At 49.1% G+C, this 16,619-nt stretch overlaps 8 protein-coding genes across 8 annotated transcripts; 4 read left to right on the top strand and 4 right to left on the bottom strand.

Annotated features, from left to right (window-relative positions):
- Positions 1 to 156: 156 nt before the first annotated feature.
- On the top strand, positions 157 to 503 carry GT037_007167 (uncharacterized protein; the record flags this gene model as incomplete). The annotated part of the gene is made up of 2 exons (XM_038932214.1): positions 157 to 312; positions 354 to 503. The coding sequence occupies 2 exons, from the start codon at positions 157 to 159 to the stop codon at positions 501 to 503; spliced, it is 306 nt and encodes a 101-aa protein (XP_038784702.1).
- An 834-nt stretch (positions 504 to 1,337) lies between these two features.
- GT037_007166 (uncharacterized protein) lies at positions 1,338 to 3,475 on the bottom strand (the record flags this gene model as incomplete). The annotated part of the gene is made up of 3 exons (XM_038932213.1): positions 1,338 to 1,957; positions 2,736 to 3,060; positions 3,104 to 3,475. The coding sequence occupies 3 exons, from the start codon at positions 3,473 to 3,475 to the stop codon at positions 1,338 to 1,340; spliced, it is 1,317 nt and encodes a 438-aa protein (XP_038784701.1).
- Positions 3,476 to 3,496: 21 nt separating this feature from the next.
- GT037_007165 (uncharacterized protein) lies at positions 3,497 to 3,886 on the bottom strand (the record flags this gene model as incomplete). The annotated part of the gene is made up of 1 exon (XM_038932212.1): positions 3,497 to 3,886. A coding segment is annotated over one exon (390 nt), but the record flags the coding sequence as incomplete, so codon positions are not given.
- An 87-nt stretch (positions 3,887 to 3,973) lies between these two features.
- On the bottom strand, positions 3,974 to 4,567 carry GT037_007164 (uncharacterized protein; the record flags this gene model as incomplete). The annotated part of the gene is made up of 1 exon (XM_038932211.1): positions 3,974 to 4,567. The coding sequence occupies one exon, from the start codon at positions 4,565 to 4,567 to the stop codon at positions 3,974 to 3,976; it is 594 nt and encodes a 197-aa protein (XP_038784699.1).
- Positions 4,568 to 6,551: 1,984 nt separating this feature from the next.
- GT037_007163 (uncharacterized protein) lies at positions 6,552 to 8,378 on the top strand (the record flags this gene model as incomplete). Its single annotated transcript, XM_038932210.1, has 2 exons — positions 6,552 to 6,783; positions 6,829 to 8,378. 2 exons carry the CDS (start codon positions 6,552 to 6,554, stop codon positions 8,376 to 8,378), a joined length of 1,782 nt encoding a protein of 593 aa, XP_038784698.1.
- Positions 8,379 to 9,356: 978 nt separating this feature from the next.
- Positions 9,357 to 12,055, top strand: GT037_007162 (uncharacterized protein; the record flags this gene model as incomplete). Its single annotated transcript, XM_038932209.1, has 11 exons — positions 9,357 to 9,657; positions 9,706 to 9,731; positions 9,800 to 10,056; positions 10,112 to 10,698; positions 10,762 to 10,817; positions 10,877 to 11,031; positions 11,078 to 11,238; positions 11,291 to 11,392; positions 11,474 to 11,534; positions 11,588 to 11,672; positions 11,729 to 12,055. The coding sequence occupies 11 exons, from the start codon at positions 9,357 to 9,359 to the stop codon at positions 12,053 to 12,055; spliced, it is 2,118 nt and encodes a 705-aa protein (XP_038784697.1).
- A 318-nt stretch (positions 12,056 to 12,373) lies between these two features.
- On the bottom strand, positions 12,374 to 14,158 carry GT037_007161 (cytochrome p450; the record flags this gene model as incomplete). The annotated part of the gene is made up of 3 exons (XM_038932208.1): positions 12,374 to 12,536; positions 12,587 to 13,950; positions 14,000 to 14,158. The coding sequence occupies 3 exons, from the start codon at positions 14,156 to 14,158 to the stop codon at positions 12,374 to 12,376; spliced, it is 1,686 nt and encodes a 561-aa protein (XP_038784696.1).
- Positions 14,159 to 15,025: 867 nt separating this feature from the next.
- GT037_007160 (uncharacterized protein) lies at positions 15,026 to 16,612 on the top strand (the record flags this gene model as incomplete). The annotated part of the gene is made up of 3 exons (XM_038932207.1): positions 15,026 to 15,241; positions 15,356 to 15,361; positions 15,950 to 16,612. The coding sequence occupies 3 exons, from the start codon at positions 15,026 to 15,028 to the stop codon at positions 16,610 to 16,612; spliced, it is 885 nt and encodes a 294-aa protein (XP_038784695.1).
- Between the last annotated feature and the right edge of the window lie 7 nt (positions 16,613 to 16,619).

Genomic DNA, 16,619 nt, shown 5'->3' with positions numbered 1-16,619 from the left:
GGCGTTGCCTCCAGGCACCTACGACTGGTTCATGGACTCGTTGCACTCGTTCGTATGCCGTTGTTGCGGGTGGTCAAATCCCGCCATCTGTGGCTGGCCCACTGCCATGTGGGCTCCCTGCGTGTGCGCTTGCCCCCTTCTCAACAACAATCCAACATGGCCTCCATGTCAGTCGCCACTGCCAATCCCGAGTTCGACCTCGTCCCACTGGGAAGTTCGTACGAAAACCACACCACACGCAGAATGATAGTCGATCGTGGAGAAGGCAACCAGGGTGCGGCATTTCGTAGATATGCTGCAAGTGTATCGCATGTAAGACTTTATCTGCTACTATAAACTACTCAAATTCAAAGGTCGATGCCGTTTCCACTGTCCACGTTGCCATTAACAACAGCTACGCGTCTGAAAAGGGCGCCCTCCCTGCCGTAGATCGACGAGCAGTGGAGTTAGCAAGAGCAAGTTGGCCTTGGACAGGTACACAGAAGGAGCCACTGGAAAGATGAAGGAGTTCCAATAGTCGTTTTCGTCGACGGCGTGCTGCATTAACCTGGCGGTGGCTTTGAGGTTGGAGTAGTAGCTGTAATAGACCATGTAAGCGGGCTGCTGCTGCGATGTGAGGTACTCGCGTTGTTGTCGCTGTTCAGCTTGACACCTCCACTTATGGAACAGCGCTTGATGAATGGGTGCCCATGTCCGAGGGGCAAGGTGTCATAGTTTGTATAAAGGATCTGTCTCCAGACGACCAAGCCAAAAATTCCAATGAATCGGGCTGGCTGGCGAGAGATGGACATATTCCATTCGACGGTGGACTTCTTGAGTACAGTTCGCGCAATATACACCTGGCAGACCGATCTATCTCCGCGCGTCTTGCTAGCTTTCGGGAAGCTACCTCTACGACAGTGTTTTTCTTAGAACCACGAGTTGCAAATGGCAGCAAGTTTCAGCATGCAAAGCTTGGCGTTCATGTTATATACTGCAAGCACAGGAAGGTCCACAAAACTCAGCCATGCAAGCACGTGTTCTGCAATAGCACAAGTGGAAAGAGCTGCCCCATGGCTCACCTAATGAGACCTTCTCTATTGCTTGTAGTAAGAATCAAGCGTCTAAAAAATCTGCCTCCATGTGCAACAACGAGCACTGCAAAACCTGCATCTGCAGACCAGCCATGTTGCCTTATACCTCCAAGGTGTTTGCCACGCTTTTCTGTCTTCTGTCTGTGATGTGGCGCCATGATTCGATTCATCCGCTGTTTTGGCCTCCTGAAGTCTTGCTCATCAAACTTCTGCATAGTCAGCCGGCATCCCTTAACCGCTGCCGCTGCCACCGCCTCAAGACTCTTATTCGCCCAACTCGTACCGCGCCAACTCGGGCCGAGAGAACCTGCCCGGTAACTCAGCTATATTGGCGGATGTCTCCATCTCTTGGCGCATAGTTCCCATGCCATCAAGTTCACGTGCGTGTCCCTTCTTCCCGGCCTGCGCCCGTAGGTCTTGGATGCGCATTGCCCGATACGCTCTCTTGGCTGTATTGCGTTTCCAAAGCAGGTATGTGCCTGTGGTAATGAGCAAGATCATGCCACATGGAATGCCCACTGCTAGGCCGATCGTTGCGCACAGCGAGAGTCCTGAAGGGTGTGTCATGGTGCGCGGTGGACTTTGCTCGGTGTTCGTTGCGCTGGTGCTTGGAGAAGCGGGCGCTGTCGGTGTAGTATCGGATGAGTTGGTGAGTTGCGCCGAGGGGTCTGAAGGAGAGTTTGGTGTACTCGGTCGTGCAGAATCGGAGTCTTTGGATGTTGATATCAGGGATGCTGAGGCGGCCGTCGAAGAAGCCACGCTGGGGGCTACTGTCCCAGATGCGATAACCACTGTAGTTATATACTGTGTTACGTGCGTAGTCGATGGTGAACTAGCAGCTGCCGCACTCGACCCAAAGATCGAACTGCTCACATGTATAGTGGCTGCTCGAAATATTAGCTGGAAACATGTTCAGCCCGCTAAGAATCTCATACAATAGCATGTGTCATTGAAGAAATCAAATGCTTGTGAGATGTCTGATTCAGAACATTGGCTCGCAAGGCAAGTTTCGACACTTGGATTATGCGAATTTGCGCAGCTGCAATTAGGGTCTTCTATGCCACAGTCACTGGTCTCTCCCTGAGATTCGATGCATAGTCGCTTACGGAGATTAGCTGCGTCGAATCGAGAATTGGGGCGGTTTAGACTTACGGCGCATTGAGATAGGTCTCTGATCTGTAGCACTCTTGCTCGTGCTTGTGAGACTGCCGCGATAAGGTCTATGATTAGGAAGAAGAACATGGCTGGCCAGTCGCCATCGCATGGGAGGAAGATGTTGAGGGGACGAATATTCTAGCTTGATTCACAGACAAAGCAGCATCCGCAGGCCAGCCGTTTGGGAAGGCTGGGACGTGCAGGGTAATGTGGCGCAGAGACGTCCGCATCCGGCTGGGAAAGACGCCGAGACTTTTGCCTCATCAAGCCGATAAGTGACAAAGACAAAGAGATGATACATTGCAAACTCAACGTCTGACCTTCACAACCCATGCCAGCTTCGCACGCATCACTGATTGACGTCCGTCGAGAGTATAACATTAATGACTTACGCAAGCCTAAACATATCTCCACTCCACCCAAAATTCCTTGACAGTCGTCGTCCATACCGCCTCGCCAACAACATCGGTAATTTGTTGCTCGGGTGTGGTTCATGAAACTGAATACTTCTCTCTACCCCAGCGCCAAGCGTATTCGGGGTGAAGTTCCAAGCAGAACCATGTATCTTCTCAGCTGAAAAACCTATCAACACCATTGCGTGCAAGAAGTCAGACCACAGAACCTCGCCTGGTAGATCGGTGTTGTATGGCGAATGGAAGAGCGATTTGAAGACCTTGTGCGCGCGCTTGTCGACCATGAAGATGGGCTGTGGCTGTATGTCTTGGGTAGCGGTCGCAGGTGCCGTAGGTTCGGCAGATTGGGGCGCATTACCCCGGGTCTTTGGTTTGACAGCGGGTTCGTTGAGAGTGGTGCGATCGAACACACCAGTGATCTGTTTTGTCGCATCATGGTACACGCTTGAGAACGGCTGATACACGTAATTCGACAGGCGCTACGCTCGCGGAATTCGTAGTCTTGTCAGGCTCTTCCCAAGGAGGCGTTCGCTGCACAGCGCTGTCCTTGCTGAGGAGATGCGCAACTTTATCATGTTGAGAGCCACCACTTCTAGATTTGTAGTGCCGGTCCACCGCCTCCCAGAAAGCATCCAAGTTGGCCTCCGCTTTTCGCATGATCTCCACATTCTGCTTGTTACGGCGGCGATGTGCTAGATAGTCAAACTTTCCATCCGTCGGATCAGCGTACTTGTAGACTTGCGAGCCCTCAAAATTGTTGATACCCATGATATTTGCCCAACCCTTGAATGTCTGGTTGTACTGACGTGAGAGCTCATCGTTCTTCAGGTCCATGCCGTCCTCTATCTTTCGCGCTCAGGGTTGGAAAAGATGTAGCTGATGAAGGCATTCAGACACCACTGACAGCGAAGATATACGCTCTGCAATGTATGGTGATATCAATGTAGCAACGGCGGGATTCGTTCGGATAAGGCGTCCAATTTCCTCGGTGATCGTATGAAGTCCGAACAGAAACAGCTGTTCATCGTTGAACAAGATGTTGAAGAGAGGCATGAGTCGGTTCACAGCATGATCGTTGCGTGGTGGCTCAAACGTGGATCGAATTTTGGAAATGTCGGGTTCTTGAGGTTTGCGTACGCAGAATTGGCGGATTGGTGGAGAGGCAAATAGACCGCCTTTGAGATTGAGTACAAGACCTGTCTTTGCCGCGTCCAAAAGGAATCGGAGGTTTTGGAAAGCGTCAAACAAGTCCGTAGGCAGATCCTCTTCTCCATTTAGGTTTTCCTTGCATGCTCCATAAATTGAAGCTACTTTTTCGACCTGCTTTACGACCTAATCGAAGATCGCCGAGCCAAAGTAGGCTGGCACAAATGCAGTACCCAAGACTCGATTCCAGAACAGTGGACGACCCGCTTCTTTCAGTGTAGGATGCGGCTTACCCCGAGTGTCCAAGAGCATCTCTTGCCGATGCTCGGAGAGTTCTTGCATCGTTTCACCAAAGTACCCAGGGTCTTCACGCATACTCCATAGATGGTCCTCTCTCAAATTGCGTTCTGCAGAAGCCATAGCTTTCAAACGGTCGAACTCGAGGTGAGCGGGTAGCCGATAGGGCGCTTCAAGAGAGACAATCTCCAGCAACATGGCGTTTTCGTCCTGTATAGCTGGCGGCCCAGGATTAGGAAGGACCTCAGACTCAACTGTCGAAATAACGTCTTGCAACAGAATCCGGCAGCACTTAACAAGGAAGGCCCAGATACGTTGCTGTATCTCCAAAACCTGTAACCCATGCCCAGGGTGCATGCCAACACCTTTGGTCATGTTTTCGAAAGCAGCATCATCGTCATCCCAAGACACTAGTTCGCCGTATGTTTCTGGAACCGTCCGGTCAACGAAGAGCATCGTGTATCCGTTGAGGAAGCCAGGCATGGTGATACCGCTGGCCTCACCAAGCCGAGCTTGCTCAAGATCAGAGTGTACACACTCGTATGGCTGATGTCTGCCTCGATAGTGTAGCAATAGTAACAAAGGGGTTCTCTTAGTCAAGTCTTCTAGGTTGATGTGTAGCCACATGTATGCTTCCTTTGTCCTTGAGTGCTGGCGCCATGCCGCCATATCTAGCCGATGTTGTGTAGACATACCGGGCTATGCTTCTAGTAAGATCTGCTTTCTCTGGGCGTTAGTCTTCTTCATCTATCGTTTGCGAATCGTCTCTTCATGGCGCTCAATAGTTCTTTTGAGAGTGTCGTGGTCCTCAAAGTGCTTAGTTGCACGGTCTCGAGCTTCACGTCTTACCCTAGCTAGCTCTAGAAATGCCGAGGGCATTAGTAAGCCACCAGCTACACTTTGAAAGAAGGCTGACATATCTATGTTACCGCTTGCGTCTGTCTGTAACGAGGACTTCTATTCAAAGTCCGAAAACAATTGCTAGCAAACGAACGTAGTGTTTGCTTTTGAGTGACACTCTTCTTATTCTCGTTAGGTAAGGGTATCCGCTTATTCCGCTTATTCCGCTTAGGCGCAGGGTCCAGGCCTCGTAATGCCGCAAAACGCGCCGTCTCGCATGTCTGACGTGGTTTCACCCTACAGCCATAGACAGGCTTCCTCAAGTGCTTCGACGGTGTACCAGATAGATTCCTCAAGTATAGATTACTTTCTCGATCGCTTGAGACGTCGATATGCGCGCGCAATCGGATAATGTGGCAAGTATGACCGAGTCAACGGCGCGCCGTTCTTCGAGAAGCTCGTGAAGTCGTATCTCGCGCGGCAATCGGTCTCGATGAATCTTGGCATCGCGCCATGCACTTCTAGTAGAGGTTTCGAGTTCTCTGGTCGCCAATCTCTGATTGTAATGTTAGTCTGCAGTTCGAGAGAAGGATATTGATCTCGAATGGTAAGTGTATACATCAGGCTAGGGCTTCATCGTAGCCAATACCCGTGCGGATGAGTCCTGGTCAATGATTGATGCCGGCCAGTCATATTCATCTAATAACTGATTCAGCAAGCAGTCATTGTACATGTTTAGCAGATCCTGGAAGTCTTTATTGTGCCAAAGGCTTCTAGGACGACTGAAGGGTCAACCGAACGAGAAGGATGAATATGCAATATTGAGTGCACTAGAAATTTTTGGTCATGCGTTGACGGCCGTGTGATATAACTGAAAATGCGTGATGATGGCTGTGAAGATGCAGGTCAAGGAGGCGCGATATTGCAATCACGCGATGACGCGGTGGAACGTGCGCGCTTACATCATCATATTTCCGTAAGCGGCATATTTTGAACCGGCGTTGATCACGGATGACGCTCCTGATGTTCAAGGCGACAATTTTGTCTGGAGCAGTCTCGTTACGAGTCTTGTAATCATCCTTGCTGATTAGGTGCCATTTTATTGAAATGAAAATGAATCCACCGGTCTCGCGATCATTGTCAGGAATGCTTTCCCAGCCTGACCCAGAAGCGCCGGGTGTTCAATCCAATTATCCACAGTCTTCGTCGCTTTCGATTGAATCAGAGTTCGTTACAACGTGGGGCAAACGCTTTACTACTGACTCTGAGAAGTCGCACAAGGCTGCAGATCAAGACGTACCTGGGTAGCGTCCTGTAGGCATGCGGCGCAGTCGTCACGCCTACAGCTTTGCGGGCTTCCGTACGCAGTTTCAAACCCTTCGCTTGCGGGCAGCGTTTCGTCATCTTTTGTGCTTGTCAAAACTCATCCCGTTAGATGATGGCATCGCCGACTTCACTTTCACTCCCTGAACCAGCTGCGGCGCCTGAGGGCCTTTGCTCACAGTGCGCGGCATTCGACTTGGACGATGCACTATGCTTCAAACCTGCGATAGCAGTCCGAATCGTGCTGAAAGTATATCAGCTAAAGCCGAAGACTTGCGCATTCTGCAGATTCCTGAGTGGCAGTATGGGCCATCTGCCGAAAGGTGGGATGTACAACCTGACTGCTGTACAAGCTCATTTCGCAGTAACTCCTCTTCTCGAAAAGATCGAAGCGCCCATACTGTGTATCGAAGCGTGGCGGGATTGGCGGATTTTCAACCTCTTCAATATCCGCAGCTCCATCATCTTTGATTGCACTGGACCTATCGCTCGAAACTTGCAACCAATAGCACGTCTGATCGACTACAGGGTCGTTCGTGAGTGGATAGATTCTTGTGTACACACCTATCAATGTCACACAGTCAATAGAGGGAGGAATTCACGATGTTCAAACTACGTACCCGGCCTGAAGGTTATCGACTGCGAGCATCGCTTGATCAGAGATTTGCCAAATACCGCGTCATACGTGACATTGAGCTACGTCTGGGGTAAGCCAAAAGATCAATCTGTTGGTCAAGCTCGCCTAGAGTCACCAGCGCCTGAGCTTCTACCACAAGACCTCCCAGCGACTATCGAAGACGCCATCAAAGTCACGCTCGCACTTGGGTACGATTACCTGTGGGTTGACAGGTACTGCTTGAATAAATCTTCAGAGGACTTCCATGCGCAGCTCAGACAGATGGGTAAGATCTACGCTGGGTCGGCCTTGACGATCATCGCAGCTGCCGGTTCCGATGGTTCTTATGGACTACCGGGCGTCAGTCGGCAACGCGTGGTGAACCGACCCTTTCACTTTGGCCGACGGATCTTGTGTTCTACTCCCTTGTTTAGTAGAGAAACCCTGGAGAGTACAACATGGAGCTCAAGAGGCTGGACGTATCAGGAAGGCCTACTTTCAACCAGGCGTCTTGTTTTCACTGATACCCAACTCTATTACGAATGCCAGGAGAGGTCTCGAATGGAAGGCTGGTTAGCTCCTGAACACATGTTCTGGCGGCGTGATGAAGAGAGCGCCGGTTCTTGGTGTGACTATTTCAACAAAACTTCGGACCCAGGCCTTTTTCCTACTATCAACGGGCACGTTAAGAGTGTCCTTCACCGGATCGAGGCATTCACAAAGCGATCGCTTACGTATGAAGACGACGTACTCAATGCATTGCTAGGTATTTTTGCAATACTACGGCAAGACAAGGATATGCCAGATAGTAGCATACAACATCTTTGGGGAATGCCGTACTTTGGGTACGATGTAAACTTTCGGCACGATAGAACACCACTTACTGTGTCGCTCTCAAGGTTTGTGAACAACTTAAGCTGGGATGTAGATAACCCAGTCAGAAGGCGAGTTGGATTCCCTAGTTGGTCATGGACTGGATGGATTGGTCCAGTAAGATGGGCAAAGGGACTGATGTTGGTGGACAACGGCCGATATCACAGAAATCGATCTACACCTGATGTCCCATGCACTGTCAGTTTGGAACACCGGAATGGAAATACCATTGACTGGCGAATCTACCACGCGATGTCCTACTTCCACGACACTTGCGAGGACGCACGAAACGCGCAACAACTCACTCGCTTTATACACATCAGCGCTTACATCACTCAGATCATGCAATCGGACGTACCGCATTGCTACCAGCTTGAGCTTGATCGCAAGAAACCAAACAACGATTCTCGACCAGTATATGTGTCTATCAATCCTACAAGGGGAGATCATGTCAACGTCGATCGAGGATTGTTCGTGATGCACTTACCGTGGTATCTCGAATATGGCCACGATAGCGAGTGCAATGTCTTAGTGGTTCAGCGTGAAGGTTCACATTGGGAAAGAGTTGGCATTGGTAGTACGTCGACATTGTTGGAAGTGGCACCCGTTGAAAAGACATGGACGACAATTCGCCTCGGCTGATGAAAACCACATCCTCGGTGTTTTTTGTTTCACGCGCTCAAGGTCCGACAATCCGGTATCATTTGGACGGATGCATGTTTGCCACTGCCGCATTGCGAAACATGCTACGCCAAGGCTTGCAGCACAGTATGCTTACCTCAACAGCAATTAACTACTTAATTAGACATAGTTCGAATCATCATACGTGCAAAGTGCTATATGTAGACCGTTCAATGCTCAAAAGAATGCAGCAATGTTGCCAGCGGACGCATTCAAACGCTTTGAGGCGGGAATCGTCGGCATTGATCAAATCCTTTTTGAGACATGCAGTCGTGCATACTCTGAGAGCATTCATGTCTTTTCAATTTCTATGCAAGTCTGAAATATGTCCAAAACTGGATAGCCTATAGATCTTTATCCTCGACCCATGCGATCTAGGCGCAGTTCAAGTAAATGTGCATTACATATAATCTTATAACTTTGACTGATTATTGTTGTAATTCGATAAGCTCTGAGACTGCTAATTAGATATCAGCTTTAGTATAGCCTTTGAGAGGTTGGGGGTGTTGAGATATCACGCGTTTTCATTGCGATATTGTTTTGGTGAACAGACTGCGCCGCTCGGTTGTGGAATACGTGAGCTCAAAAACATTGTTCGAAAAACTGCGCTGACGAAACTTGATCAGACCCTTCGTGAAAAAGTGATGCTAAGTATAGCCATCATGAAGATAATGCTCGCTTCTTCCTACAGGATTCGCATCGTTAATTGCTTTTTTTCGCCAACATGACTTAAAAGAAACAATGCAAAAGGAACACCTGATGCTAGGTATGAATTAGATGTCACTGTTGTCTCGAGGAGATCTCCTCGAGGAAATGCTTAAAAGACTATCCAAATCCGCGAATCTAAAAGTCAGACTCTAAACATCAACACTTCACACTTGCTTTCAGATCATACACCTTCCACCATCTATACGGCAGTAAACGAATCAGGCGAAAACAATGGCATCAAATGGACTACAAGACTATTCTGATTTTTCACTTCCTATACCACCGAACCGCTACATCGATGATCCCGAATACTTCTGTCGATTTCATCCACGTGTTCACAAGGACACTCAAGCATCAGATGATGCCACGGTACAATGTCAGATCGATGTCTTTGGGAGAGCCAATGTGGGGTTTGTGAAAGGGTGCCTCAGTCTGCGTTCAGGTGGTTGGACATCCTTGACTTACCCATATTGCCTTCCTGAACGTCTCGCCCTCGTCTCTTACATCAACGAGGTTGCCTTCTTCCAAAGTGGTAGGTTGCTTCCACATTCAAGTTATTCTTCACTAACATTAATAAAAGACGTCGATTTTTGGGTCCCGTTTGATGTAGGTGTATTCTACTCATGTTCCCTCAAGAAGGTCCAGGATATTTGCTAACAAGGTTTCTTATCAAGCCGGACACGAAATGTTGTGATTCTAGTGTATCAGTTGGTGGTAGAAAGAAGGCCGTGGATCCAGGTTGGCAGAACCGCCATACGCAAGTTTTTGCGAAAATTGCTATTCAGCTCGTGGATACGGACTCTCAACTCGGGAGTCTTGTAATTCAAGGCCTGCAAACATGGAAGCGTGGTGAAGCCATGATGGAAGAGGAGATTCGATACCAGAATCTTACTCAATATCTCTCGGATCGCCTTGTGGACAATGCCTTCGAGTGAGTAGATCATCTTCTACTTCTTCGATGAAGAGCTTGCAACTAACATCTGTAGATTTCTCTTTGCCGTCGCTCGATTTGGATCCAACTTCAGTCTCACTAAAGAGGAAGAAAAACTGATCGAACCAGTTCTCAAACCTTACTATGAGATGATGATTCTCACGAACGACTATTTCTCGTGGGAAACGGAGTATACGACTTTCCTCCGGTCCAACGAGAAGGTCGTTGTGAGAAACGCTGTTCCCCTGTTCATGGAATGGTATACAATGTCTTCTCAAGAAGCAAAAGTCGCTCTCAAAGAGAAAATCCAATCCCTTGAGAACGACTATTGCTCACTCAAAGCTGAGTTCTTTTCCCAGTACCAGATTCCAGGTTCTTCGCCTGCTATCATGCGGTGGTTTGAGATCCTGGAAGGCGTACTTGCAGGCAACATATTTTGGAGCAAAACATGTCCTCGATATAACACGGCATTTGGGAGTGAGTACAAACAGTACCTGGCTCAGAGAATTAACGAAGGTGCCTATTTCTTCAATAGTTCGACAGAATCCTCCGCAATCATCAGCAATGATATCTTAAAGATATCGAAGCTGAATCTTAGCGGACAAGTCGTGACCGATAGCGAGGGCGGAATCGGCTCTATGGGTAAGTAGATCGAGGAGAAACCCCTGGAAGCAAACAATTGAACGATATCTAAACAGTACGCAGGTCGAATGAAAGCGTCCTTGTTTACCTGTGAACGGCTCCCGCCGTTGGACCAAAGCGTAGGTTCCAATGGACAATTTAGAGTTGGTCTACGCTTAGGGACTGATACCAACTATAGGTCATTGAGTATCCATCGAGATACATTGCATCGCTGCCTTCCAACGAAATTTGGCACACGTTTATCGACGCTTTGAATACATGGTACCAGGTACCACAGCACCACTTGACTATCATTCGGACAGTCATTACACAGCTACACAGCTCCTCACTTATGTAAGTATAATCGCATGTAGGAAAAGTTTTTGTTAACCTTTTGAAGGCTAGACGATATTCAAGATCACTCCCCACTCCGTGGTGGTAACCCAGCCGCCCACAGAGTTTATGGTATCGGCCAAACCGTCAACTCTGCTTACTTCCAGTGCGCCGATGCACTAAGACAGATACAGAAGATATCATCTGACGCTGTCTTGGTGTTCACTGGTAACGTAGTTCTATCTTAATGTCGAGATTCTCTTCACTAATTCTTTGAAAGAGGAACTCATGGCGTTGCAAATAGGTCAGGGAGCCGACATGTATTGGACATATCATTCAATCACGCCGACTGAAGAAGAATACCTTCAAACGGTTGACTCTAGTAAGTTGTTGAGTCCTATAGACTTAGCCACCATGGTAGTCTACAGGCTTGTTCCCTATGTGCTAACAATGATATTTCTAGAAACGACTGCCTTGTTTCGTATGGCTAGTCGTTTGTTGCAAGGTCAGGCAACCATGAATAGGTAAGCTATCGGTCCACTACTTATATTGGGTATAGTCCCTGATAATCATATAGATGCATGGATATGGAGGGGTTTTTGACTCTATTTGGACGGTATATCCAGATCCGGAAGGATTACCAGAATCTCGAGTCCTCTAAGGTTTGACACCAACCCAGACATCTGCGTTCTCTGCCAAAATAGCTGACATATTATAGAACACCAAGAATCAAGGCTTCTGCTCCGATTTCGATGGAGGAAAATACTCTCTCCCTCTCATTCATGCTTCAAAGCATGGCAGCCCAGAGATCAATGCAATCCTGCAACAGCGGAAGCGAACAGAGAGTCTGACAACCGATCTTAAGATCGTTCTGTTAAGCGAGCTGAAGGCAAAGGGTAGTTTAGCGTACACGCTTCAAGTACTCCAGAACCTCGAGCGGGCTATCAAAGATGAACTCCAATCTCTAGAAAGCGAGGCCGAAATCAAGAACTGGCTACTATGGAGAATCTTGCAGCAGATGAGCCTGGATAACCACCTCGGCTGAGCTGTTGCAGGAATACAAGCGGTAGTCCTGGTATTATAGACAACAAAGCAAGCTACTAGACCAGCCTGAATACTGCAATACAAGGTTGTGTTAACAGATACATGTCGCTTCACCCACTGGCTAGCGTGCTACAACACGATTTGTTACTAAACATTGGCAAAGAGTTGGCATTGGTCTTATGTCAACATTCATGGAAGCGGCACTCGTTGGGACGACATGAACGACGAATCGCTTTGGCTGACGAAAACTGTATGTCTATACGCGAGCATATCTACTACTTCCCAAGCTGTTCTTACTGTCGCTTCCCCATCGCCAGTTTCATTTGCCGTAGAAAGTACTCATACGATACTTTGTCTCACCCTCGTACTGCGCAAGATCTGACAATGCTTGCTCGCCCTCTCGGATGATAGCCTGCCGTATTCTCTCACTTCGCGGCTTGATACTCACTTTGAACACTTGCGGTCGCATGTTGAGGCCGTTTCTAGTGGACATTAGTACTTGAATGTTGGTCGCCTCCCCATTAAAACTTACGTGTAATCGAAGATATTGACCGGTATTGGCTTCCCACTCTCGTCTAGTGCTGGCTCGATCTTGAACCCCCAAACTAGTCTCGCAACTGTCAACCAGGTGCCTTGTTCGGCGAGCGCCTGGCCTGAACACACGCGTCGACCCCAGCCGAATGTCATGTATCCCCTCTCACCAGGAAAAGGTCGCGAGTCAGGATGATTCTTCATGAAACGGTTTGGATTGAATCGGTCTGGGTGGGGAAATTCGCGGTCATTGTGGTGAATTGCCCACACGTTTCCCTGCACCCATGTCGATTGCGGGATCAAATAACCATTGTAGTAATCGTCCTGAACTGGGGCATGTGGTTGTCCACCAATGATTGCAACAGATCGCCATCGAAACACCTCTTTTACGAACGCGCGCATATAAGGCAGATTGGCGTCGTCTTCAAACGAGGGACTACGATCCGGTCCGACCACACGATCTAGTTCTTCCCATGCTGCATGCATGGCTTCTGGAAACGCTCGCATTGCAAGAACAGCGGTAATGAGCGTACTACTCGAAGTGTCTGATCCAGCGCCGAACAAGTTTCCAGTCAGCGCGGAGATCTCCTTCGGATTGAGACCATACTTTTCCTGCTCTCGAAATAGCATCTTCGCATAACAGTCATCGTGTCCTGGTTTTGCATTCGCTTCACTTGCTAAGGAGTAGAAGAAGTCATGACCACGATGCGATCTCTTCTTTGATCCCATGCCGTGCTTCCATGGCGCATATTCGGTCGGTACGCGAGCAAGAATTGGAAAGGTTTCCATCAGCATGGGAAACGTCTTTCCTGGCACGTTCAAATCGGCCGCCCGGTGCATCAACGCGATGACTTCGGTGATGATGGGATCATCGTGGCTCGCGACACGCCTGCCGAAGCCGACGATAGAAACCACGCTGGTCGCATAGCGTTCAAAGTGCGCGACATAGTTCTCGGGGGTATGCAGGAGGTCGAGGGCGACAACTTTGCTCTCGTCGTTCTGGAAATCACGATATTTCTTCACTTGCTGAATGCCAACGCCCTGGTGTGTCACCTTGCGCAACATCCGGAAGCGCTCACGCTGCGCTTGTGTGGTAGTGATGAGATTTACGAGATTGTTCTGACCAGAGCCGAGTTCAGCAAAGACAAGCATGCGCGGTCTTGAGCAGTATATGCCTGCTCTCTTGTCAAGAAGTTCGTTCGCGGTCCAAGCATCGTTGATCCACACGGTCGGATTGCGTCCGATCCAATACGTTATCAATGGGGTATTGTATTTTTTCGACAATTCCTCGAAGTAGATCCACGGCTTGTTATCTGGCAGCTGGAACGTGTTGCCAATAATTGGGTATGGGAAAGGCCCAGGCGGCTTCTCAACATCAGTATCATGCTCGCACGCTACAATGTGGCGTCCTTACCATCTTTGATCTCATGTATAGCATCCAGGCATAGTCTGCGAGGACCCCCAAAGCTGCGGTTGCGAGGACCGCCAAGGCGATGTTTCCCACGCCAAACTTTGAGATACCATGCTGCAAGTAATATAAAGGCAGAGCATCGAAGACCTGTTCTATTGCCATGCTTCAGGTTGTTCAAAGGGTGCGCTGGCGACGTCCGTATGATGAAGATGTGCCGAGTTACAAGATGCACTTCTCCGACGCTTCAGAACTCCACCCCGGCGGCTGTGAGCAGGCGTTCAATAAATTGACACCTGATACCGAGCGTGCTAATCGACAGGCATTACAAGCAGTGGGTACTGAGTGCAGCCATTCGTAGAGAATTGCATGCGCACATCCCCACATTGCGGGGGTGGGGCAATGGTGCCGGGTAAAGTTTGCAGCTTCATGGTCATCTCATACACCCGAGGGGTATGCGACTCTTTCCCCACTAGTGCGAATGCGCGCAAGAGAGTGGGTCAGCGTCTGTAGGTATGGTGTTGGACGGTAAGCGAGAGACTGGCGACAAATATTGCGCCGAGACGAGACGTGCGACCCGCAATAGGGCTAAACCGCATCATCGCCGTGCTTTTGCTGATCACGTCGACAACACAACCACGCACAATGCTCTCTATCAAGATGTACACCGACTGATATTCAGGAATACAGCGTCTCGCTCAGCAGTTACGCTTTGGAGGCCTTGTCTTTTGTACTATACCTCCCAGATTTCCCTATGATGTAGCACTTAGCTGATGCGGTGCCTACGAAGATCGACTCACGAAGCCACCACGAACGCGATGCCTCTCGAGCCAGTGCTACTATGTTCGAACAATACATGATTTTAACGACGAGGAAACTCCGTTTTTTGCGGCGGGTTCCTGACATCACTATGTACCACAATTCGTTCTTCCCGTAGGACCAAAACTATGGTAGCGATAGCCTGCGCAAGAATTTCTCACAATCCCTCAACTTCGTCGCACACCACTCCGAGGACATATCAAAGCCGCGAGAATGAGAGAGATTGATATGGAAGAACTCATGGCTTTCATCCGTGAAGACCTCGGCAGCATGCTCAACGACAAACACGACTCTTATGTCCCAAACAGCCTAGAGTCTCTACCTTGTGAGCTCATTGTCATGATTGCTGAGTATCTTTCTAAAAAGGATTTACTCACGCTTCGATCACTGAGCAACGGAAACATATCACGAGGTATCGATGACCGCTTTGTAAGTAAAATCTAACCTAAATATACTTGCTATGTCTTACATACTTTCGAGCATTATGTAGGATCCAGCGAGGCCTTCAGGATCGTTTTCTCCCTAACTAACTGCTCTGATTAGGTCGAGGTATGCTTTTCCAGACGACGATGTCGAACGACCATAGCAAGCGTCGCGCGCCTCGAGGCCTTATCTTGCACGCGATTTGCCAAGCGTATTCGCGCACTCGAGGTGTACACTATATTCGATTGCCAGCCATCACGATTCGGGGATCTAGCAACAGGAAAACCCTGTGCGAGAGCTGCCATCAGTCCCTCCGAGGTACCATGGATGTTCGGTCGTATCTTTCAACGCCTGTCGAATCTCAAAAACTTCGTGTTTCGCGCTCCTCCTGGTCTGTGGGGAATGTGTGACGAAGAATTAACTAATGAGCTGCCACTGTTCGGCGTTTCTGAAACCTATCCGCACTTGAGGTTCGGCCCACGATACCACTTCGGACTGCAAGGTCCACGGCACAATCACGTTATCGATACGCGTTCTATAGCCAGCCTTGGTTATACCCTAATATCCAGCCTCCAGCATGCAAAACAGCAGCTAGACAGTTTCAAAGTATTGGGATTTGCGGATTCGAAATGGCAGATGAAGTTAACATCTTATCCACTATTACTCTACTCCATGCGCAGGGTATGCGCCTTACGAGCTCTTACATGCCTGAAGCTCCAGTTGGACATGTTGGCCTTGGAGAATGAATCTATGACTTCCCTTGTCATGATGATCGAAAGCAACGCGAACCTCAAATCTCTGCATCTATCTGCGGGCCCATCAAGTTGTCAGCGCTGGTTGTCGCGTAGCGAGAATTGGGCACCTCTGCTTCGGCTACTAGGCTCTAGCCCACCATTCCGGCTCCGCTCACTCGAACTTGACGGGCTTGTCACCAGCACTTCTGCGCCCACTCTTGCGCGAATCATCAACGTACACTCATCCTCGATTCGCCGTGTCGTTCTCAGGCACACAAATTTCCATTACCCGAATACCCTTCGTGAATTCTTCACAGCGTGCGCCAACTCGGATATACATTACTACAGGTCAGAGAGCCTCTTATTCCACGAAACGAGCATGCTGGTTGGTACTAGTCTAAGCTTCCGCGTGTTTGAGGACGAGGAAGATGAACTGCACCGAGAGTGGTCGGGCGAGGAGGACTTGGATCAATGTGACCTGCTCGATACGGCTTGTCAGGATTGGGTGGAGGTGCGGTTTCCTAGTGGAAGGGACATGCTGGTATACGACAACGAGAATGGGCAAAACGGAGATGATTGGATGAACAGGGCCTTTATGGCCGGTGTGGCGATGATCCAGGATGGTGCCCTCATTGATTCTTAACACATAA

Source organism: Alternaria burnsii, assembly GCF_013036055.1.
Source record: "Alternaria burnsii strain CBS107.38 chromosome Unknown 715, whole genome shotgun sequence".
In the NCBI taxonomy this organism is placed as follows: domain Eukaryota; kingdom Fungi; phylum Ascomycota; class Dothideomycetes; order Pleosporales; family Pleosporaceae; genus Alternaria; species Alternaria burnsii.
This window is presented reverse-complemented; position numbering and strand designations above follow the sequence as displayed.